Source organism: Athene noctua, chromosome 2 (assembly GCF_965140245.1).
Source record: "Athene noctua chromosome 2, bAthNoc1.hap1.1, whole genome shotgun sequence".
Lineage (NCBI taxonomy): Eukaryota > Metazoa > Chordata > Aves > Strigiformes > Strigidae > Athene > Athene noctua.
In genome coordinates, this window is record NC_134038.1 from 114,709,250 (window position 1) to 114,731,564 (window position 22,315).

Below are 22,315 nucleotides of genomic sequence, written 5' to 3' on the forward strand. Positions count from 1 at the left end.
ACAGATACACACTACACTGTGCTTGAACCTGCAGCCAATTAATCTACATCATCTACACCAGTACCATCCAACTACTTCACTACCCCACAGTAAGACTGCTATAGTCAGTTTATCTAGAGAAACAGTCACATTCACCGCTGCTTAATAAGGTGCCTTTCACCTGGAGTAACAATGTTTACTATGCTACCTTGTCTCCTCCACATTCTTCATCCCCCTTAAAAAGCCTTCTCCTGCAAGAGCTCTGGCTACCATCCTTATGTGTGAAGTGTTTACCACACCAACTTTTTAATTAGCTCCTTGTTCAGTACACAGCAAGTTTGCTGAAGTTTGTTCAAGGACACTTTAATCCTCTGCCAAAAAACCTCCAAAAAGCTTCTAATTTTGAGCACTGCTACCCTCATTTCTTTTAGCCACAAGCAAAGAGGCATTTACAGAGTAGAAGAAAGAGGTTCCACACAGGACAACCTTAGTGTTCCAGTTGTTATGGAAAACTATATTCATATTAGTTTTTGTAGGATAACAAAGGCAGACTAAAAAGGGCCAAAGTAATTCTGATGGGACTGTCACAGTGGAGACGATGGAAGCAGCATTGCAGGATGTCTCATTACAGTATATAAGGACTTACTGCTACCCTAGCTCTAAGGCTTACCGGTAGCCCCCTTAAATTGTTTTATTTTAAAAAGTTATTTTTATTAGCAAAAGTAATCTTATTTTTCATTGCCAAAATAGATGTTACTTTTGCACAGAAAAAACTTTAAGAACATGCTGAATAGGGTAATTCAGAGTGTTAACTTCCTGCTGGAAGTTATCCTTATTTATCTGATTCCCTTAAGGTTATTCAGTACATATCAGAATTGCTTTTTCTAGTATTCACGTATATATTCTGAAGATCTAATTTCTAAAAAGGCTTTTAACCATAACTAAAACAAATCTTTAGCAAAGATTTAATTTGATATTAATAATCTTTAGTAAAGAATGACCTCAAAAACTTAAAGCTTAAGAAAAGAATCACGGTGCAGTTTGAGATCTGATGTAATTTTCAAATAATTTATCTTGCCCACTACAGGAAGAATTTCAAAGAACTATTTTTCAAGAAGAATCAGTACCTTAAAGTCCCCTCTTCAGGATACATATGCTTCCTACACCTCAAGATTTCATAAGAAAATAATACTAACTTTGAAAAGAATGCAACTGTTTCATAATGAAGAGACTTACCAATGAAGGGTCAAGGTAGCTGTGTGTGGCTGACCAGGTCTGTGGGCCAATTAAGCTGTATAATGGAAACTGTTGGTGGGGACTGTATACTGGAGGTAAGTAAAAGGATGTTGTGTAACGCTGCTGTGTGTAGAGGTTCATATCCAGAGGTCTATATCCATTCTTTGGCAAAAATGTGTTTATAGCTATTGCCTTTGCTTTTATCCTTGCCTGCAAAGGAGATTAGATTATTTATTACAGCAGCCTTTCAAATTAGAGCAGGATGGTTCAAACTAGTAGCTCTCAAAACTTTTACTGGACACTTGTCAGTCACTGCTCTCTCCTTCAAGGCAGGCAGGAATAGCAGAATGCTTCCCTGCTGGCCTGATGCTGGGATGGGTATACAGCTGCCAGAAAGGAGGAAAAGAAGTAAAATGGCATGTGCTGCATTTCAAAACCCATCTCCAGGTCAAATGGCTGCTGAGATTACACCACTTAAATTTACATTAGAAAACACAGTGAGCCCCATAAAAACAGTACATATACACTATGCCCCAGAAAACCCCATACAGCTGTACTTACCTTGATTGGTTTTCCTTGGAAAGTTTTCACTTCTTCTCTAAGGTATCTGTAAGCCTTTAAAAAAGTAATGATAAAATTTGTCAAATATAATTTAAACAGAAAATTAAATTTTGACAGGCTAAGTTTAGCAATAATTCTTCAAGTGTTTGCTAATATTAGACTATCAAAAACCCTCATACATAATCTGCATTCATCAAGATTTAAGTTATCATTGCAGAAGTGCTTCAATAAATTTAAAACAAGATTTTAATTCTTAGGATTGAAGCACTTTAATGTGTCATCCAAAACATCAGTGTTCTTAGTAAAAAAAAAAAATTATAGGTTTGGTCTGGAAGCCAGGATATATGAACAAGATAAAACTTTTATAGCATTATGTTTAACAGTACTGATAACTGGATATTAGCTAAGGGGAAGTAGTACTGGTTTTAGAGGTTTAGGTATTCTTTTGAAATTGTTACACATTTGTAATACAGTTTACCACATAAACTACGCTCACCCCACCCTTTTTTGTTGTTGTATTCTAAAATGCTTCAAAAAAATAGTGTTACCTGTTGTGCATCAGCTTCTGATTCAAATGTGATGAACCAATTGTCATTATAGGCAAACTCACAGTTGATAAACTTAGGCAAATTATCTCCTTTGAAAAGTGCTTCGACCTCCTAAGGAAAATGGTTTTCATAAGAAGGGAGAGAAAAGTATAGGAGAAAAAAAAAACAGATGGACAGAAGAAAACATCAATTTGAAGTGCAGAACTCTGGAACTCCAGGTAAGAAAGATAAAAACCACTTTCAGACTTACAAAACAGACCTGAAACTCCAGAACACCTGCAGTAGTGTTAGCTCTCTACAATCTCCCTGCTAACTAGAAAGAATTCAAGCAAGCATCATCTAAGGCCATATTGCAAGTAGAAGTTGCCTGGTCCCTTTACATCTAAGGAGATAAGCTATTTAGGCCGTAGAGATACACTTAAATTTGGCATCAAGTACCAAAAACCGGCTATTTCTTCCCTGTCCCCAGAACCTTGGAGGCACAAAAACTTCTCCATACTGTATGGGATAGCAGAGTCCTGCCCTTTGAGCAGAAACCTGGAGATACACTTTAACTCAAGTTTCTACAGATTAATAGATTCGAAACAGGGCTTATGTTACCTCAAAACCAATCAGTTTCTACAGGAAAAAAACACACCTTGGACATTATACTTGGTTTAATTTGTTTGCCTATTACTTATTATTGTCAGAGTGGAGGAGAGCAGCATCAAAAAGCAATGCAACTTGGGAGTCCTTACAGCATTTTGCAACTTTGCTGCTTAAATAAAGTCTGTCATGCTACACCAGTTAAATATCCTGTTATTATTTAGCCAGTTAAGTCGAGATTTTCCAGTCTGGCAAATTTAAACACATAACAAACCACTTTGCTTTAGACCACCTGTTCTGAAAACAGACTCCTTCCAAACTTTGTCGTTGTTACACATTTAAAAGTAACAACCCACTGTTGTTGTATCCAACCTAACAAACTGATGACAGCAAAAAAAAACCAGAAACCCCTACAATATTAAAGGCTAGGCAGTCCTTGAATGGTTACACTTCATTTAGAAAGCTAAAAGCAGCTGATATTTCTAAGCTATGCACATAGCATTTTTAACTACCTCCCTCCAATTCCTTTTAGCATTTTGTTTCATACTCCTGTTTAAGGCCACTTTATTGTAAGTTTTTAAACTTCAGTACTTCTCTTGATAGTCTTCATACAAAAAGTAGTAACTCTTTCAGAATCTTTATTCTTTCTTGAAAAATTAAGTAGAAGAGATATTAAAATATCTACCCATCATCAAGAATCTTTGCTGCCTCCTCCCTGAAAATTCAAGATGGTTTAATCTATGGCCCAATTATTTTTTTCCAGTTTTTCCATTAGTCAGTCTCAGCTATATGAGTTGCTTTAAATATCTTTCAAAGTTCTCCACTCTCACACTCATTCCACAAGCCAGGGGAGATCCCTAGCAACTTGTTAACACCTCTAGCCTCAGCATTATGGAAATGTTTGCAAAGCTTTAAGTACTTTAGCCTAACAAGCTTCAAGGTGCAGCAGTGGCATTTTGCATTTTAAGACTTATCTTCACTCATTTGTTTGATATTTATCCAAGGAGCTGAGCCCTAAGTACATATGGATAAAACCAGAGTCCAAGAAGATCATGGTATCTCTACCAAACACAGCATTGTCAGTTTTTCAACCCTCTGAAGAGTTACAGGTTTTAACAGTCTTCCAATGAGCAACATGCTTTTATCAAATGTAATGATCATCCAAACACACATAATAAACTAAGGTTTAGAAACATTTGTTAGCAACTAACTAACAATGTAGTAAGAAATGGAATATGCTTATTGAAATCTGGAAGAAATTAACTTCTAAATCCTAGAGGTGAAAGCATTTTTTACTGAGTAATTAAACACTTACTTCAATGGGGGTAGACTCAGGTACTTCACGTAAAATCACAATACAGCGATTCTGATTTGGCCTAACTTTTTCTCCCTTCTCATCCACTTGGACTAAAGGCAATGCTAAGAGAGAAAAGAACAGTATGTCTTTTAGCTGTCAGAAATCATAATAGTTTTGCACACCGAAAGATGCTGTAGGCACTGTGTACAATGCAAAGCTTTTTGTGCTCAACTTCAAATTTTTTTTCAACATTAAGAAACAAGCAGAAGATGACTAAGGATACTTCCAAATACATGAAACTGAATAGACATGTTCCTTAAAATCTCCACACTCTTCCTACTCTTCTAGCCTAGAAAATCCCAGTTCATTAGCCTTTTCTTCTATGGCACACATTGCTTTTTTGATTCTTACTTTACATCACCACATCCAGCTGAATCTTAAGTGTCCACCGCTTCCCTGGTAAGATTGTTCTCACTGTGAAAAATTTTCCTCTTGTGTCCCATCAGAATCTCCCCAGGAGTAACTTGTACCCATTACTCATCATCACTTCCACGTGACTCCTTGTAAAAAGGAAATCTCCATCTTCTTCGTAGCCACCCTTTAAATACTGGAACATGGTGATAAGGTGTTCCCTAAGCCTGTTCTTCTCAGGGCTGAACAAACCCAGTTCTTTCAGCCTTTCCTCATATGGCAGGCTTCCCAGTCCTCTGATCATCTTTGTGTCCCTTCTCTGGACCCTCCCCAGCCTATCCACATCTCCTTGCATAGCAGGGACCAAAACTAAACACAGTATTCCAGGTGTGGCCTGACAAGTGCCAAGACTTCTTTATCTCTGCTGCTGATGCAGCCCAGCATTCTGTTGGTTTTCTTCACTGCTGCAGTTCACCGTTCACTCATATTGAGCTTGTTGTTCACCAGGATCTCCAAGTCCCTTCCCACAGGGCAGCTCCCCAGCCCAGCAGATCCCAGCCTATGCTGCATTCCTGGATTGTGTTCTCTCAGGTACAAGACCTTAAACTCATCCTTGCTGGACTTCATAAGGTTCCTGTTAGACCACTCTTCCAGCCTATCCAGGTCTCCCTTTCAAAGTGTCCACTTCTTCACTCAGCTTGGTATCATCAGCAAACTTCAGGGTACACTTGACCCCACCACCTAGATCACTTGTGAAGATATTAAACAGTATTGGGCCCATTATCAATCCCTGGGCAACCCCACTTGTGACAGGTTGCCAGTTTCAAAAGGAGCTATTTCCCACTATCTTCTGGGTGCAGCTTGTTATCCAGTTCCTCACCCACTGCACAGACCACTTGCCTAGATTGTAACACAACAGTTTCTCTAGGAGGAGGCTGTGGGAAACCGTATCAAGAGCCTTGGAGAAATCCAGGTAGGCAATGTCCACTACTCACCCCACATCAACTGAGCAGGTTACTTTGTCACAGAAAGCAATCAGGTTTGTCAAGCATGATTTGCCCTTGGTGAATCTGTGCTGGTTTTTCCCAGCCACATGCTCCATTTGACTTGTGATCCCCCCAGGAGGATTTGTTCCAGAACTTTTCCAGGGACTGAACTAGGACTGATGGGCCTGTAACTTCACAGATTCTCCTTTAAGCCCTTCTTGTAAATTGGGGTAACACTAGCCTTCTTCCAGTTTTATAGGATATCCCCCCATCTCCACAACTTCTCAAAGATTATGGGAAGTAGCCCTGCAATAACATCCTCCAGCTCTCTTACACCCTCAAGTGGATATCGTCAGGGTTCATCAATCTGTAGGAGTCAAGCTCCTTCAACAGTTTGCATACCAACTCCTTCCTTCACTGATGGTGGATCTATGTTTCCATCAACCCAGATTTTTGTTCCCAAGGCCTGGGGCCCAGCATTGCTGGTAAAGACAGAGGTGAAATGTTGAGAACCTCTGCCTTTTCAGCCTTGTTGGTGACTAACTCACCTCTCCTGTTTAACAACAGGCCAGTATTTTTCTTCTGTTTCTGCTTGCTGTTTACATACCTGAAGAACCCTTTCTTGTAGTTTTTGACATCTCTGGCCCATTTCAATTCAAGCTGAGCTGCTGCTTTTCTAACTGCATCTCTGCACACCCTGATAATGCCCTTGTAGTGGGTATACATCTGCCTTTCCATCTCTGGTATGCTTCCTTCTTGGTTTTGAGCAGATTCAGAAGCTTGCAGTTAAGCCAAGGGGGTCCTATGCTCCACCTACTTCCCTTACCTTTAAAGGGAATGAACTGGTTTTGTACCTCCAGGAGAGCATTTTTGAAAAACTTACTGCACTCACTAGCTCCTTTATCCACCATGGAAGCTTCCCACAGATTCCCTCCCAACTGAGCTCTCAGCAAGTTTAAATTTACTCTTCTAAAATTTAAACCCTTGGTCTTAGTACTAACCTTCAATATGCTCAGCAAGATCCCAAACTCCACAATATTGTGATCATTGCAACCAAGGCTACCACTAACCAAGATGTAACAAAGTAGGTTTTCTTGGTTTGTGAGTAGCAAGTCCAGCAGTGTCTCATTACAGGTCAGCACATCTAGCACTTGTATGAGGAAGCAGTCCTCCGCAGATTCCAGGAACTTGATGGATGTGAGCTGCTGTACTGTTCTTCCAACAAATACAGAACCAAGTTCTGTTGACCTGAAGCTTGCTTAAGTGACCCAAATATTGCTTTGTTGGCCTTAATGTCTTGGTTCAGAGGTTGGTAGCAGATGCCAACTCTACGTCCCATCTTGGAAACAACCCTTCTGATCTTGACCCAGAGGCATTAGAGAGGGCTTCCACAATTACCATAGTTGACTCTTTTACATTCAAGTTCCTCTTAATGTACAGCCCAACTCCTCCTCCTTTCCTGCCTGTCTCTACAAAACAGCTTATAGCCATCCATCGTGATCCTCCAGTGCTGTGAGTTGTCCCACCACACCCCACAGTTTAAACTCACATTATTCTCATTTACACAAATCATTTATTACTCAATACCTCAAATGTGAAGTAGCTTTGATAAAAACTGCAATCCTACAATTGTGATGGGTCTAAACTGGAAGCTGCCTGCTCTATTCAATGCTTACAGAAAAGAATGGCATTTTACCAATAGATAATAAAAGAGAGGTTGAAAACATGGGTTAATAGTCCTATGGCAATAACCAAAATACTTTCTGGCATTGAGGTGTTTTTACTTACATCTCAGCACTTCAACAATCAAATCCATATCAGTACTGAGTTTCTTGACATGATCAAGGTTTGCTACTGTCATAATTGGCACATACTGATCACTGTCCATCTGTGATATAAGGTACATGTCACTGGCAAGATTTTCTCTGTTGGAAAAGAAAAAAAGAATGGGAAATGTCACAGATGTAACTTTGCCAATAAACTTGAGACAAAAGTCATCACACAGATTCCTACACTAGATTTTGGTTTTGGCATTTTCACCAACTCCCCAGTCTGTTCACTGACTGTATTTCACTTCCTAGAAAACATTCAAATGTCTTTTTTTCCCTTCATGCAACAGTATTACCATCTTCCCGTTTAGGCAGCACATTACCCCCACAAACATGTAACACTGCTACAAGTATTAATTCAAATGACCACTGACTAACTGGTTATGCAGGAGTGTACAGATTAGGAATTGTTCTAGGCTATTAAGACGTGTTTAGGATGTTTTTATCTAGACACAAGCACTGAGAATAATGAAGTACAACTTAACTGCTTTGACGATCTTGCATCAGTCTATACCGAAATCTGTATGATTCAGAGCCTTAATTTTTAATTGATCCTTAATTTACATTAAAAATATATATATAAAACCCCTTATATATCTTATATAAAAGGATCTACAGATGCAGATAAATTCTACTTCGTCTCAAAGCAAATTTTGAAGTTATTTGCTTAAACAAAGCTTACCAAATGGTTTAAGTTACTCTGTTTTAATTTGAAAAAACAGTAAGAGTCACAAAAATTCACCTGATCTGTAGCTCATTGGAACTACTCTTACTTCAGAACAATATATTTGCTAGTTAATATTTTAGGCCCAGAAGCTTCATGTAAGCTTTAAGAGGTACATCAATAGAACACTCTGAAATTTTTGTTTTACTTCACCAAATTATCATCCTTTCCACTCAGTTTTAAGTGACAGCTGAGAAATGTATTAACATACATGCCAAGCTAGGTACTGGATCTTGTTAGTTATCCTCCAGTTTGCTACATTTAGGTATATACATACCTAGATAAACAGAATTCCAGTGTTTTTTTCAGTAATTCTCGTAAATCTTCCTGACCTTCTGGCTGCAACTGTTCATTTCCACCTAAAATTAAAATACCTAAGTTTAAAATTTAGTTCTACTATATTACACAATGGATATTTTGATCAAGCCACCATGTCTACTACTGGCTGTATAACTAGGAACAAATTATCAAATTCAGTAAATGTTTCATTGTGTGTTAATTCACCACCCACCAGAATTGCACAGGAACACTTTTTAAGACAGAAAAGAAAAATCATGTCTGACTTCACTTGTTAACCTCTGTTCTCCATATAAGTAAAAATCTGAAGCAGTTTTAGAAAAGCAGCTACAAACACATCTCAAATACTAAACTGATTTAGCTCATATATCTGTCTTCCAGTCTTAGGAAACTAACCAGTTTCTAGCTGACCAAGCCCTGACTAATACAGCAATTAAGAAATGTAATGGAGGCACTTCATACTTCAGGCCTCACTCTAAATTCCCAACACACTAATTGAGAAAAGAGTTCCAAAAATGCAGTTATGAAATATCAGCAGATATCCAATCAATTAACAGACATGTGATCACTTAACAATCTCTTGGTTAAGGAGAAATGAATGGCTTTTTTTACATCTGGAAGTTTCAAAGTTATCACATGGAACATACTACTTCCACGTTCATTGTAGTTTAGACCCAATGTACAGTCAATTGAGGGTAAACTAATAGTGTCAGTGGGAGAACTGTTTAAAGATCAGAAGTTTAGCATGGCTTTTAGAGATTCATAAAACATTTAGTAGCATGTTATATATAGGGTTTTTTAAAAAGATTTCACACCAACTATTACCCTTGATACCCTTCCCTTCTTCAGTAACTTCCATCCTTTCCTTCAGCTCTCCTTTAACATTTCTTCCTAAAGCAACTTCTAATTTCCTTCCACCATTTTGTCCTTCACATGTTCTATTCTGATGTGGATAATGCCAACACCTGAGAAACACACGTATCATGTACTAACCACTATCTCCCTTCCCTATGTCCTCTTTCTTCCTTGTCCAAAATCTAGCAAAGACCAAAATTATATGCATTTTAAAAAATAATCATTAAAAATAAAAATCTTTTCAGAGTTGGGATCACCTATGTTACTATTCATCAAATGGAATAGATCCAACCTGCTGTTCAGTTGCTTTACAAAACTATATGACTCTTGTTCTAAGTTAACTATTTTGAGCATGTAAAGGACACACTGACAAGTTCTCTAACACTAAGCCGAGGAACACCGTTCCCATCTAGGGTGCTAGGCACCATTAATATCACTTCCTATTTGCCAGTTATTACTTAATATTCCCCAACAGTAGCCATAAGCAGAAGGGTCAAAGACAACTTGTAATTTTCAGCACAAGCAAGGATGATTCCACAACTGTGTTGCCTTGATTTCTGACAATTATGGATGATATACTAGTCACTTCAAATACATGTTATTAAAAAAAATTTTTAAATTATTTTAACTAAAAATATTTAAAAATACATGTTATAAAATGCACAATGAACAAGAAGCAGATCTCATGAATCTTAAGAAACACCCAGCACAATTTCTTCTTTCCCATCCCTCATCTCCATTCAAGTAGTAATCCTACATGCATCTTGCAGACCTTCTGTCCCTTTCAGTGAAATTCAAGCATGGCTGAACCTCTATGCTAGTGTCTAAGTTTCTGAAAACATGCCATCTGGTATAGACTATAGCTACTAACAGTTGCACTGAAAAAAAGTCATGAAAGTTAATTAAAAAAGAATGCAAACAAGTTAGACTAAACTGTTGCTTTTTTTAGCATCTTAAGTACAAGAGTGATCTTTCAACACACTAACATTCCTACTTGAGACACAAATGGTATGTGAATTTCCCCTGGTACCTGACCCAACTAAAACATGCAGTTTAGGTAGGTATCTAAATGTAAATGTCTACACTAGGGACTTGCATTGTGAATAACATTTCAGAAAACAATACTGTTATATCCAGAACTTATGACAGATTTTGTGCAGTATCTTACACGGCTTATACTCAAACAGGAGACTGGTTTCCAAATATGCCTAAACCTGAGAGCAAAAACAACAGGATTTTCTGGGGTCTGTTTACAGAACAAATATTGAACAACAAAAGTGCTGTAGGTTTTTTGTTTCAGTTTTTGTGGTTTTGTTGGGGTTTTTTTGTGGGGTTTTGTCATTTTTTTTAAACAGATGCTCACTGTTCAACTCAAAATCTGTTTTCTTTTTTTAAATCAAATCCAAGCAAATATTAGCTTTCTCTTACCTATCTGGGTGGTTTCATGCATAGACTCATACTCAGAATGATCAATAGCCAAAGGGTTCATATCTGTCTGATCTGACACCGAAACAGCTGGTGGCAGCTCTGTCAGCACTGCATTCTGATGCTTTTTGTCACCGTCACCGTTGGCATCCAGTCCTGCAGCAGAGATGACAAACACATTCAAAAAGCATTCTTTCTAATCACAGTAACATCATAGTTAAAACGGAATCTGAAGTAAAGTTGCTTACATATTTGCATTTATTATTTTAACAGGAAATCAAATTTGAGGAAGTTCTGTACTGAATTTTACCTTTTGCTTGAGCAACGTATAAAAACTCTTATCCATACCTTCTTTACAAGAATCTGGAGGTTGGTCAGGTATTTCTTCCCACGTTTTGCTCACACTACCATCAGTGGCACCACTTGCTTCCAAGTGTAACATATGATTTCCCCATACCTTTGCATTAGGGTTTAACTCAGAAACCTTGGTTGATTCCTACAAAAATAAAATGCTTTGATTATGCTCTTTGTGGATACACAGCACACATCTCTCTGTATATACATACAATTTCAAATAACAGTATCAAATGTACAACTCGTGACTGTATTAAGTTTTTTTCACATCTGAATATAATATTAACTGAATTGCTATCCCCTAATTGCTTCAGGTAAAGCCAACTGAATTGTGCAGCACAGAATTCATTTCCTTGATTAAGAATCACCAGAAAAGACTAGCCAAGCAGAGCAAACTACAATAAACATTTTGTCCTTTGCCTTTGACAGACTAACTCAACCTGTACTTGCCCTCGACTTCAGGCAGTTCTCCAATACACATGTTAACTCAATGTTGACTATATTGTTGTTGTATCTGTTTCTGCAAAATAACAAAAAATTTAAGAAAATACAAAAGCACAGGATTAATTCTTTTTCCTGGACTTAAACATGTGACGATTGTAATGAAGCTTTACAGAAAATTGAAAGCAATGAGATGTGCACAACAACTTCTATCATTACTTCAAGAGAAAACAAACCAGAAAATCAACAAAAATTTAGGTTAGTTTTCCCATAGCCAGGACAAAAAGAATGAATTACTACACCCAGTTAGATCATCTTAGGCCAATCTCCTTTAACCTGGATTAGAAATGGAAACATTTAATGGTCATATATGGTTATAGCCATTACATAAATGACTGTATTTGTGCTTCAGAGAGACTGCTCTCTGCAGTGCCAACATCAATACTTTTTTGATAGTAACATGCCACAGTTCTCTTGTTTTGCTAATATTTCAGCAAAACCCACTAAGTTAATCCATATCCAGAATAACTTTGGTTTGTTTTAATATGATTATTATATTGGGAAAGAGTATTGCTCATGATAACATATACTAAAAAAAACATTAAAATTTGTTTTATGGATTTAATGATGCTAGGAACATTACAGAGTTTAAGACAGGCACTTCAAAACTCCATGAAGCTTTAATTATTCTTAAACACAAGCACTCAGACACGGATTATCATAGTGCACAGAAAACATATCCAGAAAGTAAAGAGATCTGAAGAATCTCAAACACATCTACTTCATGATAGAGAAAAGACTTACAAAAAGTGCAAGTGTTTGACATAACTACTTGAATAGTAAGAATTCAAAGATGACAGCAAATTCCATCAGTTTCCATTTGTAATACAAAAAGTTCCCCCAGGAGATAGCAAACTTCACCTTTAGTACAATCCACTGCCAGCACTGCGACTGCTGGGCAAGGTCAGAAGAGCTACTGTAACGCAGTCGCAGTCGGTGTGGAGAACAATACTAAGCACTGGCTCTGCTCAGCAGGGAAGGAAGAAGGGCAGCAGCTCCCGCAGGTCAGCTTTGTTTCTTTCTTACCCCAGCTAGTCAAGATCCAGTCTAGCTCATGCCTCATGCTCCTCTTGAAGCCACTCTACAGCACTTCGGAGGATCATCTCCAGAAGTGAACAAAAGGTTTCCTAATTGCTACCAAGCAAAAACTTTAAGATTTCAGGAACTCCACAAACATTTCTTCCTTATTTCTTAATAGAGCACTATTAAGTCTGTAGAAAGTTTCCCTTCCGCATAGTAAAGTGTTCATCTCAAGTTCACCTAGAATTGAGATCAAGATACTTTGCCCAACATTTAAACTTTCACACAAGGTAAACAGAACCAAAAGAAAAAAGTATCAATATTCAGCAACACACTGTCTTACTACATTCTGTGTAGCATTCAGTTTTGCAAAGGAACGAGTGGTCAGCTTCAGAATAAAGTAACATATACTGTAGTTAATTATCCAATGAAAACACAGTTTGACTTGGCTTATTCCAATTCCTAGCTCCAGCTTTAAGATCAAACCACTTCTGCAGAATACTTACAAATTCATCTTTATCTTGCCATCCCCAAGTATCAACATTTTCTGGTGCTAGCAGCTGATAAGGGTATTTTCCCACTGCATACAAAGCACCTGTTAAATCTTCAGGTTCCTTCTGGAAGTTTTCATTAACAGTATGTAATCTGCCATTCTTCATAGCGTTGTTAGAAATGGTATTATTCCATAAAAAGCTCATCAGATATTCACCATTACCAGCGGTAACTGTGTCAGAAAATAGCTGATTTGTCCCATCAGCACTGCCAATCTGAAGACTGATGAAGTGTGACCATATTTCAACTTGGGGATTTTGTCTGTCCAATTCATAGGAGTGCTCTTGATCCTTTGATATGTCTTCCATCACATCTAATACACCCTGCTTGCTGCTTTGCTGAAATTCTGTGGCACTAGAAGTGGCACTGTGTATTTCGTAGGAAGGAGTAGCAGCATATTTGTCTACCTGCTTTGGGTCAACAAAAACTCCAAGTTCTTTGTTTGAGAAAATCTTGTGATCTGACTGCGTTTGTTCCCAACTTGCGGTCAAGTCTTTCGTTTGAGTATTTAATATATAACTGGTGTTTTTCAGTTCAGTAGTTTTGACTTCTAACTGCTTTAAATTCCCCATGGTAAAAGCTTCTGAACTCCCAGCTGACATATTAAAACCAATGAGGTTCTCCCCTGAGTGGATGCTGACACACTGTTTCACTTCACCATCCCGAAGATCACATTCATTTACATCACACACCCTTTTTTCATGAGTTTCAGATCCTACTTCAGGATAAGGCCTAACAGAAACATGGGTGTTCCTGACTTCTGGCTCTGGACTGGCACAGTGACTTAACTCGAGCTCTTCCGCTGGTTTATCATGCACATGAGAATATGAATTTTGACACAATGAAGTTAAACGATTAGGGGCCTTATGGAAGAGATTACTGGCATCTTCCAGATTTTTAGTGTCATCTATCAATTTTACACTCTTGTACATACAGTTGTCCAAAGCTACAGGTACAGTGGAGTTAGAACAAGTATTCTGATCATGAATCAAGCCTTTACTGCAATTTAAGATGTTTTTATCACTATCCATGTTAGCACCCAAATTCTGTTCTATATTTTCTGCCTTGTTATCAATTGTCTCATTTAGGTGAACTACAAATTTTGTCTGTTTTATAGATTGTACTACATCTCTAGCTATTTTGGCTGACTCAGTCCCCACATTCCATTGATTTTCCACTGCATGGAAGGAACATACATCCTGTTGCTCATCCTGTCTACAGTTCACATCTACTTTATTCATATCCTCGTATTCCAGAGACACAGAAGAGACATTGGTTTTGTTATGTGATTTTGAGTATTTCCTTACTTTACCTTTATTCCCTGGTGACTCTTGTGAAATCTGAGATTCTAGACTGTTTCCCTTTAGGAACATTTCAGCTGCACTTGTGTTATGTAGTTCATGAGCCGTCAAAGTGCCATCACTTACCCATGAACACGTTCCACTCAAGCTACCAGCCTGCTCAAGCATGTTACCTTTTAGCTCAATGATACTCAGACAGACATCTTCTTCCATGCCGCTATGGTTTACACCTTCAGTTGATGCCTTGTTTTCAGTGCAACCCTTAATTTGAGTTTGGAAATCAGGACTTTCTTCTAAGTTTTCCTTCATTTCAGTCATATTCAAAGCTTCGCCACTATGCAAAACTGTACCTGTGTATTTCTCTTTATCTTTCAAGAATTCTTCCAAAACACTGTAATGTTCACTAGAGTCTGATGCAAGTTTTTGGCTCTCACCATACATTCTTTGAAATGTTTTCTCTTCCACATTTGAGTTTACTTCACTTTCTGGCTTTCGGAAGTAGTCTTCAGCAAGTTTTTCTACATGTTGACTCACCAAAAAAGAATCATTGTCCATCTCATGCAACTCTAATGATAATTTAAAGCTACCCCTCACCTTCTCTGTCACCCGTTCAGTATTTGTTTCCCTTACAACACTTGAAGGATGCCTACTTAAACCAGAGGGTATACTCTCAGAATCATGACTTCCCTCAATTTTTCCTGAATTATATACTCCAGTGTTTAACAATACACTGCAAATACTATCACTGTGTTTTACATTTTCTGAATTAGGGCTGTATGGGTCCTCTTCAGCAGCATCTGCAAATTTTACATGATCACAAGCTCTGTGAAGTGATTCATTCCAACTGACAGCATTACCTATGGTATATAGCTCCACTTGTTTATTCTCAGGGACAACTTCATCATATATTTTCACTCTTAAGCCATCTGTTACCGTATTGTCACTATTTAACCTATGCACCTGACACCTGTTAGCCAGCAAGTTATCATAAGATTGGATGTCTATGCTGCAATACTCCTTTGTCTCCTTTTTCTGCATGTTTGCCCTATCCTCTTTTTTATACTCAAACAGTTCTTTCTGTGAATTAAACTTAGCTCCCACTTGCGCCAATTGCTGCACTAGAAATTCTTCCCCGGTGCCTAGAGGTCGTGCCATGCTGCACATTCCTTCATCAGTAACAGCTGAGTTATCTGTGACTGCTGCAGTCTCTTCACGCACAGTAGCTGGCACCTCTTCATCGCCTTTCAGATCTTCAGCATCTACAACACAAATACTGTAAAATTCCCTATCTTTTGTATTTTGTCTGTTGTCTACATCAAGATAGTAAAATGTTGGGGACATCTCTCTATATGAACTTGAAACTTTTTGTAGGCTGTCACTCCTGCTGTCTTCAAGGTTCACTGTTGTTTCATTCTGCCTTGAATGGTCACACATAACTGCACAATCCTCCAGAAAATTTCTATTTAAGGAAATTTCACCCAGTAAGCCTTTGCCTAGGGCATCTGGTACATGTGAAAGAGAAATACGATCAAACAAGCAATGTTCTTCTGCAGATACATTTTCATTATTAATATTACTATTAATATTTTCTATATTGTTAATGTGCTGACCATTGCTATTAGACTTCTTAGGTGCTCTTTCTTTAATAACCCTAACTTTCTTTTCTTTACTTTTCTGCAGATTTCCATATGCACCAGGGACCTTTAGGAGGTGACTAAAGGAATTAAAGAAGCTAAAATGTCTGTCATTTGGTCTCCTAGACCTCTCACAGGGAGTGTTCTCCATGCTTTTGTATGATGGATATTTTGCTTTTTTATCCCAAAACCCAGATTCAGAATTTGATGCTGGACAATCATCTCTACGAACGCATTCAATGCCAACTATCACAGCTGCCCCATTAACCGTCCTTCCCACTGTATGCAGATCCTGACTTTCCACAGTTCCTAAAATTGAATATAAAGTTTTACTTATCCTTGACTCTTGTGTTTCTTCTTCCACAGATTTTTGTAACAAGCCAGTTTTCTCCTCATTCGTGCTGTTACTCAATTCTTTACTGAAGCAGCAGCCCATGTTTAATAAGTAGTGTCAGAGGAGTCTTCTCATTGCAAATCACCTTCCTCTATACACTAAACTAACTTTCTACTGCTACTGAGGAGACAAGCCAACACCCAGCTGCCAAAAATAGCACACTTTAAAACCATGCAGAGGTTCATATGTCATTGCCACTCAAAGTCCAAATCCCAGTTGCTGAGCAATGTTTCAGGATTTCATCATATGCACTGTAATATTGAAGCCAAATAATTCTCCTAATGAGATTATAGTCTGTTTACAAGTATTACCAAGTCTTATGAACTTCCTTTGTTTCATGTCCTGAAGAGTTTCCTTCATCTAAATCAAAATATTTAAATGACATCTTTCACCATTTCCGTGTGTGCCAAAAAAGGGCTTGCCTTCATATTTAATACAACTCCTGCTTTCCATACAAAGATAATGCATTCTGGCTTCACACATTTAAATCTGATTTGAAGACTAAACTAGTGAAAGCTACCAGATCAAACACATTTCAGACCATTATCTCCTCCTCCTCCTCCTTTCCCCCAGAGCTGAATCTACACCAAGATTAGTTCTTTCGGAGAAACAAGCTAAAGATAGATAAGACCTCATGTATTCCATTAAACAGCTATTGTACGTTATCAGAAACTAACTGTTCCAAGCCTTTTTTAAAATTTGTTATCTGCATAAAAAAAGAATACACAATCCCTCAGTGACTTACAGCACTGGAAGGGGCCTCAAGATCATCTAGCCATGGTACTGTGGCAGGATTAATTATACTTAACCTCCAAAAAATTTGTGTATTCTTTTACAAAAAAAACCTCAGACTGATTTAAAAGGTAGTTTGACTAAAAGCTAGTTCTTCTAAAAGTCTGCCCTAGTATAAGTTTTCTTTGCTGTACATAAACAAAGTTCTTTCTGATCTTATGACAGCTAGAACATATTTATACACATGTAAATACATCTTGGAAGACTTCTACTGCTGTTAAGTCCCCTTGCTTGCTAAGAAAGTGGTTCTGTTTCTTCAAAAATAAAAACCCAATAAAAGCTGAAAATACCCTACAACCTTCTCAGCTCTAAACAGAGTTGTTCTTCCTTGCCTTTACATAACCGTACATCACTCAGACCTCCTCTATAACCCATTCTTTCAAATTTGGACCCCCTCCTTCAGAGAGCCTGCAGAATGTAACACTACAGCACCACTCTACACCATTACATAGAAGATACTGAAAACACAGAAGACTGACAAGACAAACTATTAAACTCTACTTCAAATGTTCTTTCCGCTGCAGAGTGAACTGAGTGCTATTTTTTCAATTGATTGTGCACCTTATGGCAAGTTTAACTCTAGTACTTGGAACTAGAGTTTTAAGTTAGACTGGCAACTTGCCTTCATTTTATTCATATAGCAGTATACAGGGGTACTAAGGCTAAAGCAGTTGTCTTTCAATTAAGAGAGTTACTTTAATTTCTACTGTAAGCTATACTTGTAGAGTAAAAGCTGCTTAAGAGATCCATGCTCTAATATTCCAGTACCATTACATTTTTTTTGCATGATTGTCACTGTGACTTCTTTTACAGCTACTGTCATGGCAAGCGTGCGTAAGGCATAAGACATGATACAGTCTTATCTATGTTTTCTAAATGGTCCCCATCACTGCTACACTGCAAGATTCCTGCTGTGTTCCCAAAATTCCAAGAAAAAATAATTCATCTTTGTCAGAGGAGCTCACAGTCACTTTTTCCTTTCAATCTCCTTCACTTACTTTACTTCCGACAGAAAATCTACTATGAACATAGAAATAAATTTAGCATCAGTTCCTATTTTACTCATTCATATCTAGTTGGCAAACTAAGTTCATATCTGTTTAAAATCATGAACCAAAAAAAGACACAAGCATTTTTGTTTCCTGTTGTAACCTGAAAAACAAGAAAAAAATGCTGCACTGAAAATTAAAATCAGGTAGAATACAAAAAGCTCTTGGTATTCCAAACTGCTCAGTCTTACGATAACAACTTTCAAGTACAAGGTAGTACTGAGCACTGCAGAAGTGCTCTAGAAATTCAGATGTTTAACTTTAGTCTGCCCTGCATTTACTATGAAGCACTCCTGTAATAATAGTAGTAGAGTTCACATTTACCAGCATAAAACAGAGCACAGGTGAATCTTTTATAGTGTGAAATGCTTCTGTTCACTTCTCTGAAGCTTTTCCAAGGTACTTGAATACTTATTTTGAGTCATTTCTTATCCTACTTCTCTTTATAAATACTGTGTAACAAAAAGGTGCAAAGCTGTAATAGAGCTGGCAATGTAGCTTCTTCTCCCCAGGCAAGTATTCTACTCATAGGACAAATGAATCACAAAAAAAATAATGCGCTTTAGATTCTTAAACACAGGTTACCATATATTTAAATGCCATATAAATTTAAATGCCATAGGCAGACTAAGATTTGTATACATGAAAGAACCATACTGGCTAACTTTCAGGGGAAACCTCCTATTCACCACTAATCCTCTGACCATAAAAAAAAAAAGATTGCTGAACTGGCTAGGGAATACATCCTCTCCTCTGCAAGTCTGCTTTGAAATTGCAAAGTAAGAAAAGAGGAAGACTACCCTGCCCTGCCCCCTCCCCCCCTCATCCAATACTCAAAGTGCCAGCAGATAGATTGTTCTCAAGGACAGGAAGTTTGATGCATCATTGCTGCCATCTGCTGCATTTTTTTTAATTCTCCCGTTGAACAAAGTTATTCAACATGCTTGGATCCAGACTTACAACTATGCCAAGTCCCTCCACTCTTTAGTATTCCCTGGAACCAAGTACAAGGAAAGGGAAAGGGAGTTACTTATAATAGTTTTTCTGAAGAAATGCCACGAGCAAACAGTTCAACTGTTTTTAATGTCAGTATAAAGTCACAGTAATATTTGCAAAGTTTACAACTATTCAGAAAACTCCCCTGTCAGGTAAACAAACAGCAAGATTTTTCCCTCTGTGATTTAACTATTACTAATTACATGCTTTCTAGAGAGGAACTAAGTGCCTTTAAGAGATGGACCTGGCCAAAGTCCACTTTTCCAGTCCCTTAACAAGCACTTCTGCTATCAACTAATGGGGAGAAAATGGGTGAAGCAGTTCAAGCAAGCAGAAATTCCTTCCAGTTTTCCCATACCCTTCTCCCTATGTGCAAAGGCACATTTTGTACTTGTTCCTTTGGTTTTATCTAAGAGAGGGATAATTTCTATTTTTAAGCACCTATAGTGTACATCCTTTACGTCACGTTTCTCACTACTATTTACTGTGGGATCACCATTAAAAAAAGACAGCAAAAAGAATTTAAGCAGAAAATGCCATACATGCTATGCTACATCACCTGAGGCTGGTTAACATCTAAGACTCTAGTAAGTCTACTAAGACTAAGTAAGTCTTAAAAACCTTCTGGCTAAGCTAAACACTGCCACCTGACTTGAAAAGCATTTTAACAGAACTTGTGTTCTGCCACTTCAGAGCCCAGCTCAGCTGGGGGGAGTGGCTTTTGTTTATTTTGGATTTTTTCCTTTATACATACATATCTTGGCTCTGGGATATTTCTCATCTACTCAAAGCCTAAACAGGTTTTCCCTCTCCATGAAACAAAACTGCTCTGAAGCAGCACTTTCATAACCTGAACAATTATATTTTAAAATAAGTATTTTAGTCCTATGTCCCGCACACACCTACACAGAAGGCAAAAAGTCAACATGCTTATTAACAGGAACATACCTACTCATCTACTTTCATTTCTACATGAACTTACTCCTCATATATAGGCTTAAAGACCTAAAGTCTCACTTTAAAGTTACAACAGCACGAGTTAAAACAGTCCTTACAACCTTCTGATACCCAACTTCATTTATCCTTTTTCTATAATGCAGTCATGAAGCCATATCCAGTCTTGAAGAAACAGTGATTATCCTGCACTCTCAGGCCATACCTGATCTCATACCCACCACCAGTTCAGGGAAAAAAGAGCAGCATCACAACATCACTACTGCCGATTTTTAGAAACAGCTGATCAGAAAGCTTAACTTTCCCTCCAATACATCAAGGTTAAATGGACTGTTAAGAGTTTAAATGCACATTTTACACACTAAAGCAATTAAACATTAGCATTAGAAGTCATCTAGAGGTGCAGAACTATTCAGCACTTCTCTAATGGTCTAAATGTACAATAATGTGACAGAAAGAATGAACACTTAGCAGTATTGATCCTTTATGATGCTGATACTGTACATGTTCAGTTTAAGGTCTAATCCTCCCATCTTTAAAAGAAAGCTATTCATGACCTCTTGAATTATTATATCACCTACATGTTATAGAAACTGCTACTTAACTCTTAATTGGCACATACTGTATGTAATACTGTCAAATGATCTGAGGATTATATGCTATACTGAATTTCCACTAAACTGTTACACAAGACCCTATATTAAACTAGTAAATCAAATTTCCTCCCTCTTTTTATTCTGAGGCTTATTCTTGAATAGGTTACAAGTGGATTTTTGAACAACATAACCCAGCAGCTCTGAGCCCGAGACATCCTTCCATATTCCCTCCTATGCAAAAGCATTTTAGGAAGTACAGTTAAGTCCCATCTTAAGTTTTCTGACTTGCTAGCTATTTTTCTTGTTCTTAAAACCAACAATATGATTGAACTTGTATTTACAGTACCTATAAGCATTGACAAAAACCAGCACACCACTTCAGTGTGAATTCTCATTAACAGAAGCCCATGACAGCACCTATTTTTCAGTTTCTTTTCACCTAATTATTCAACTAGGGAGAGAATGGCTAACACTCATATCACAATCAGACAATAAGTTTAAATGGCTCCATGGTAACATCCTCCACTGGAACATACCATCATTTGCAGAACCTGTTGCCACCTGATGACACGAATCTCTTCTAAAGTTAATTTCAAATTTCCAGATTAGGTCAATTCAGCCAATCAAAGAAAGAAAATTCTTTGGTCCTTAGAAGGTGCTCTAAGAGGCCACATAATCAAATGCAGGCACATCAGGGGAAGAGTTTAGGACCAATGACCAAGGAAAAAGACCATACCTTTAGCACTAAATGTTACTTATGTCTTGTCTGGCGGAGACAGGTCATATAAACTACTTCCACCATGGGATCTAGGTCTTGGCCTGCTCCCTCAGAGTAACCTCAATTTTCTAGCAGCAAAGTGTTATTGATCAAAAAGGAAACATAAGTGAGTCAAAAAGGAGTGAAACATTTCTTAAACACTGACTTCCCTGTGTCCAGTCTGATAAGGGCCTTCTCAGAAAGAATTAATTGTCAATCGGGATAAAAAAAGAAAATTCAATGACAGTTGTCACCTGAAGTGACAAAGCCTGCTTCTAGGTTAAAAAAAAGCCAGAAATACCAGCATATTTAACTCCCAAAGTTGTCAAAGCTAAGATTGTGCTAGTATCCTCTAAATTATCTACCTCCAACTTGTAAGTGTAAGCTACTATTAACAAGAAATTTATGAAGGTCTTCAAGCTGCCAACTTCCTTCAATCAACTTGCATGCAAAACTACTGAAATTCTGCTGTTTAATACTACTAAAATCAGCCAAATTCAAGAGGAACTGTTGCTGGAAGTGAACCATACTAGGCTTGTGATCAATCTACATGAGGCATTAAATAGCATATAATTTTATAGCTACTTCAAGGCAGAAGAAATTACTTTGCCTCCCTTACCACAACTGTTAGCAAACAAGTGACCTCTGTATCATTAACAAACAATACTGGAAAGTGATTTCT

General features: G+C 37.7%; 1 protein-coding gene across 1 annotated transcript in view; it reads right to left on the reverse strand.

The window, feature by feature from the left end:
• The window catches only part of LARP4B (La ribonucleoprotein 4B), a 59,658-nt gene that overhangs the window by 16,278 nt on the left and 21,065 nt on the right, over nt 1-22,315 (reverse strand). The window contains exons 3-11 of the mRNA XM_074897492.1: nt 13,115-16,536; nt 11,082-11,229; nt 10,737-10,889; nt 8,434-8,515; nt 7,392-7,528; nt 4,225-4,328; nt 2,325-2,435; nt 1,777-1,830; nt 1,216-1,425 (exon numbers count right to left, since the gene is read on the reverse strand). Coding sequence (XP_074753593.1) covers nt 1,216-1,425; nt 1,777-1,830; nt 2,325-2,435; nt 4,225-4,328; nt 7,392-7,528; nt 8,434-8,515; nt 10,737-10,889; nt 11,082-11,229; nt 13,115-16,536 — 4,421 coding nt within the window. The remainder of the gene's footprint in view (nt 1-1,215; nt 1,426-1,776; nt 1,831-2,324; nt 2,436-4,224; nt 4,329-7,391; nt 7,529-8,433; nt 8,516-10,736; nt 10,890-11,081; nt 11,230-13,114; nt 16,537-22,315) is intronic.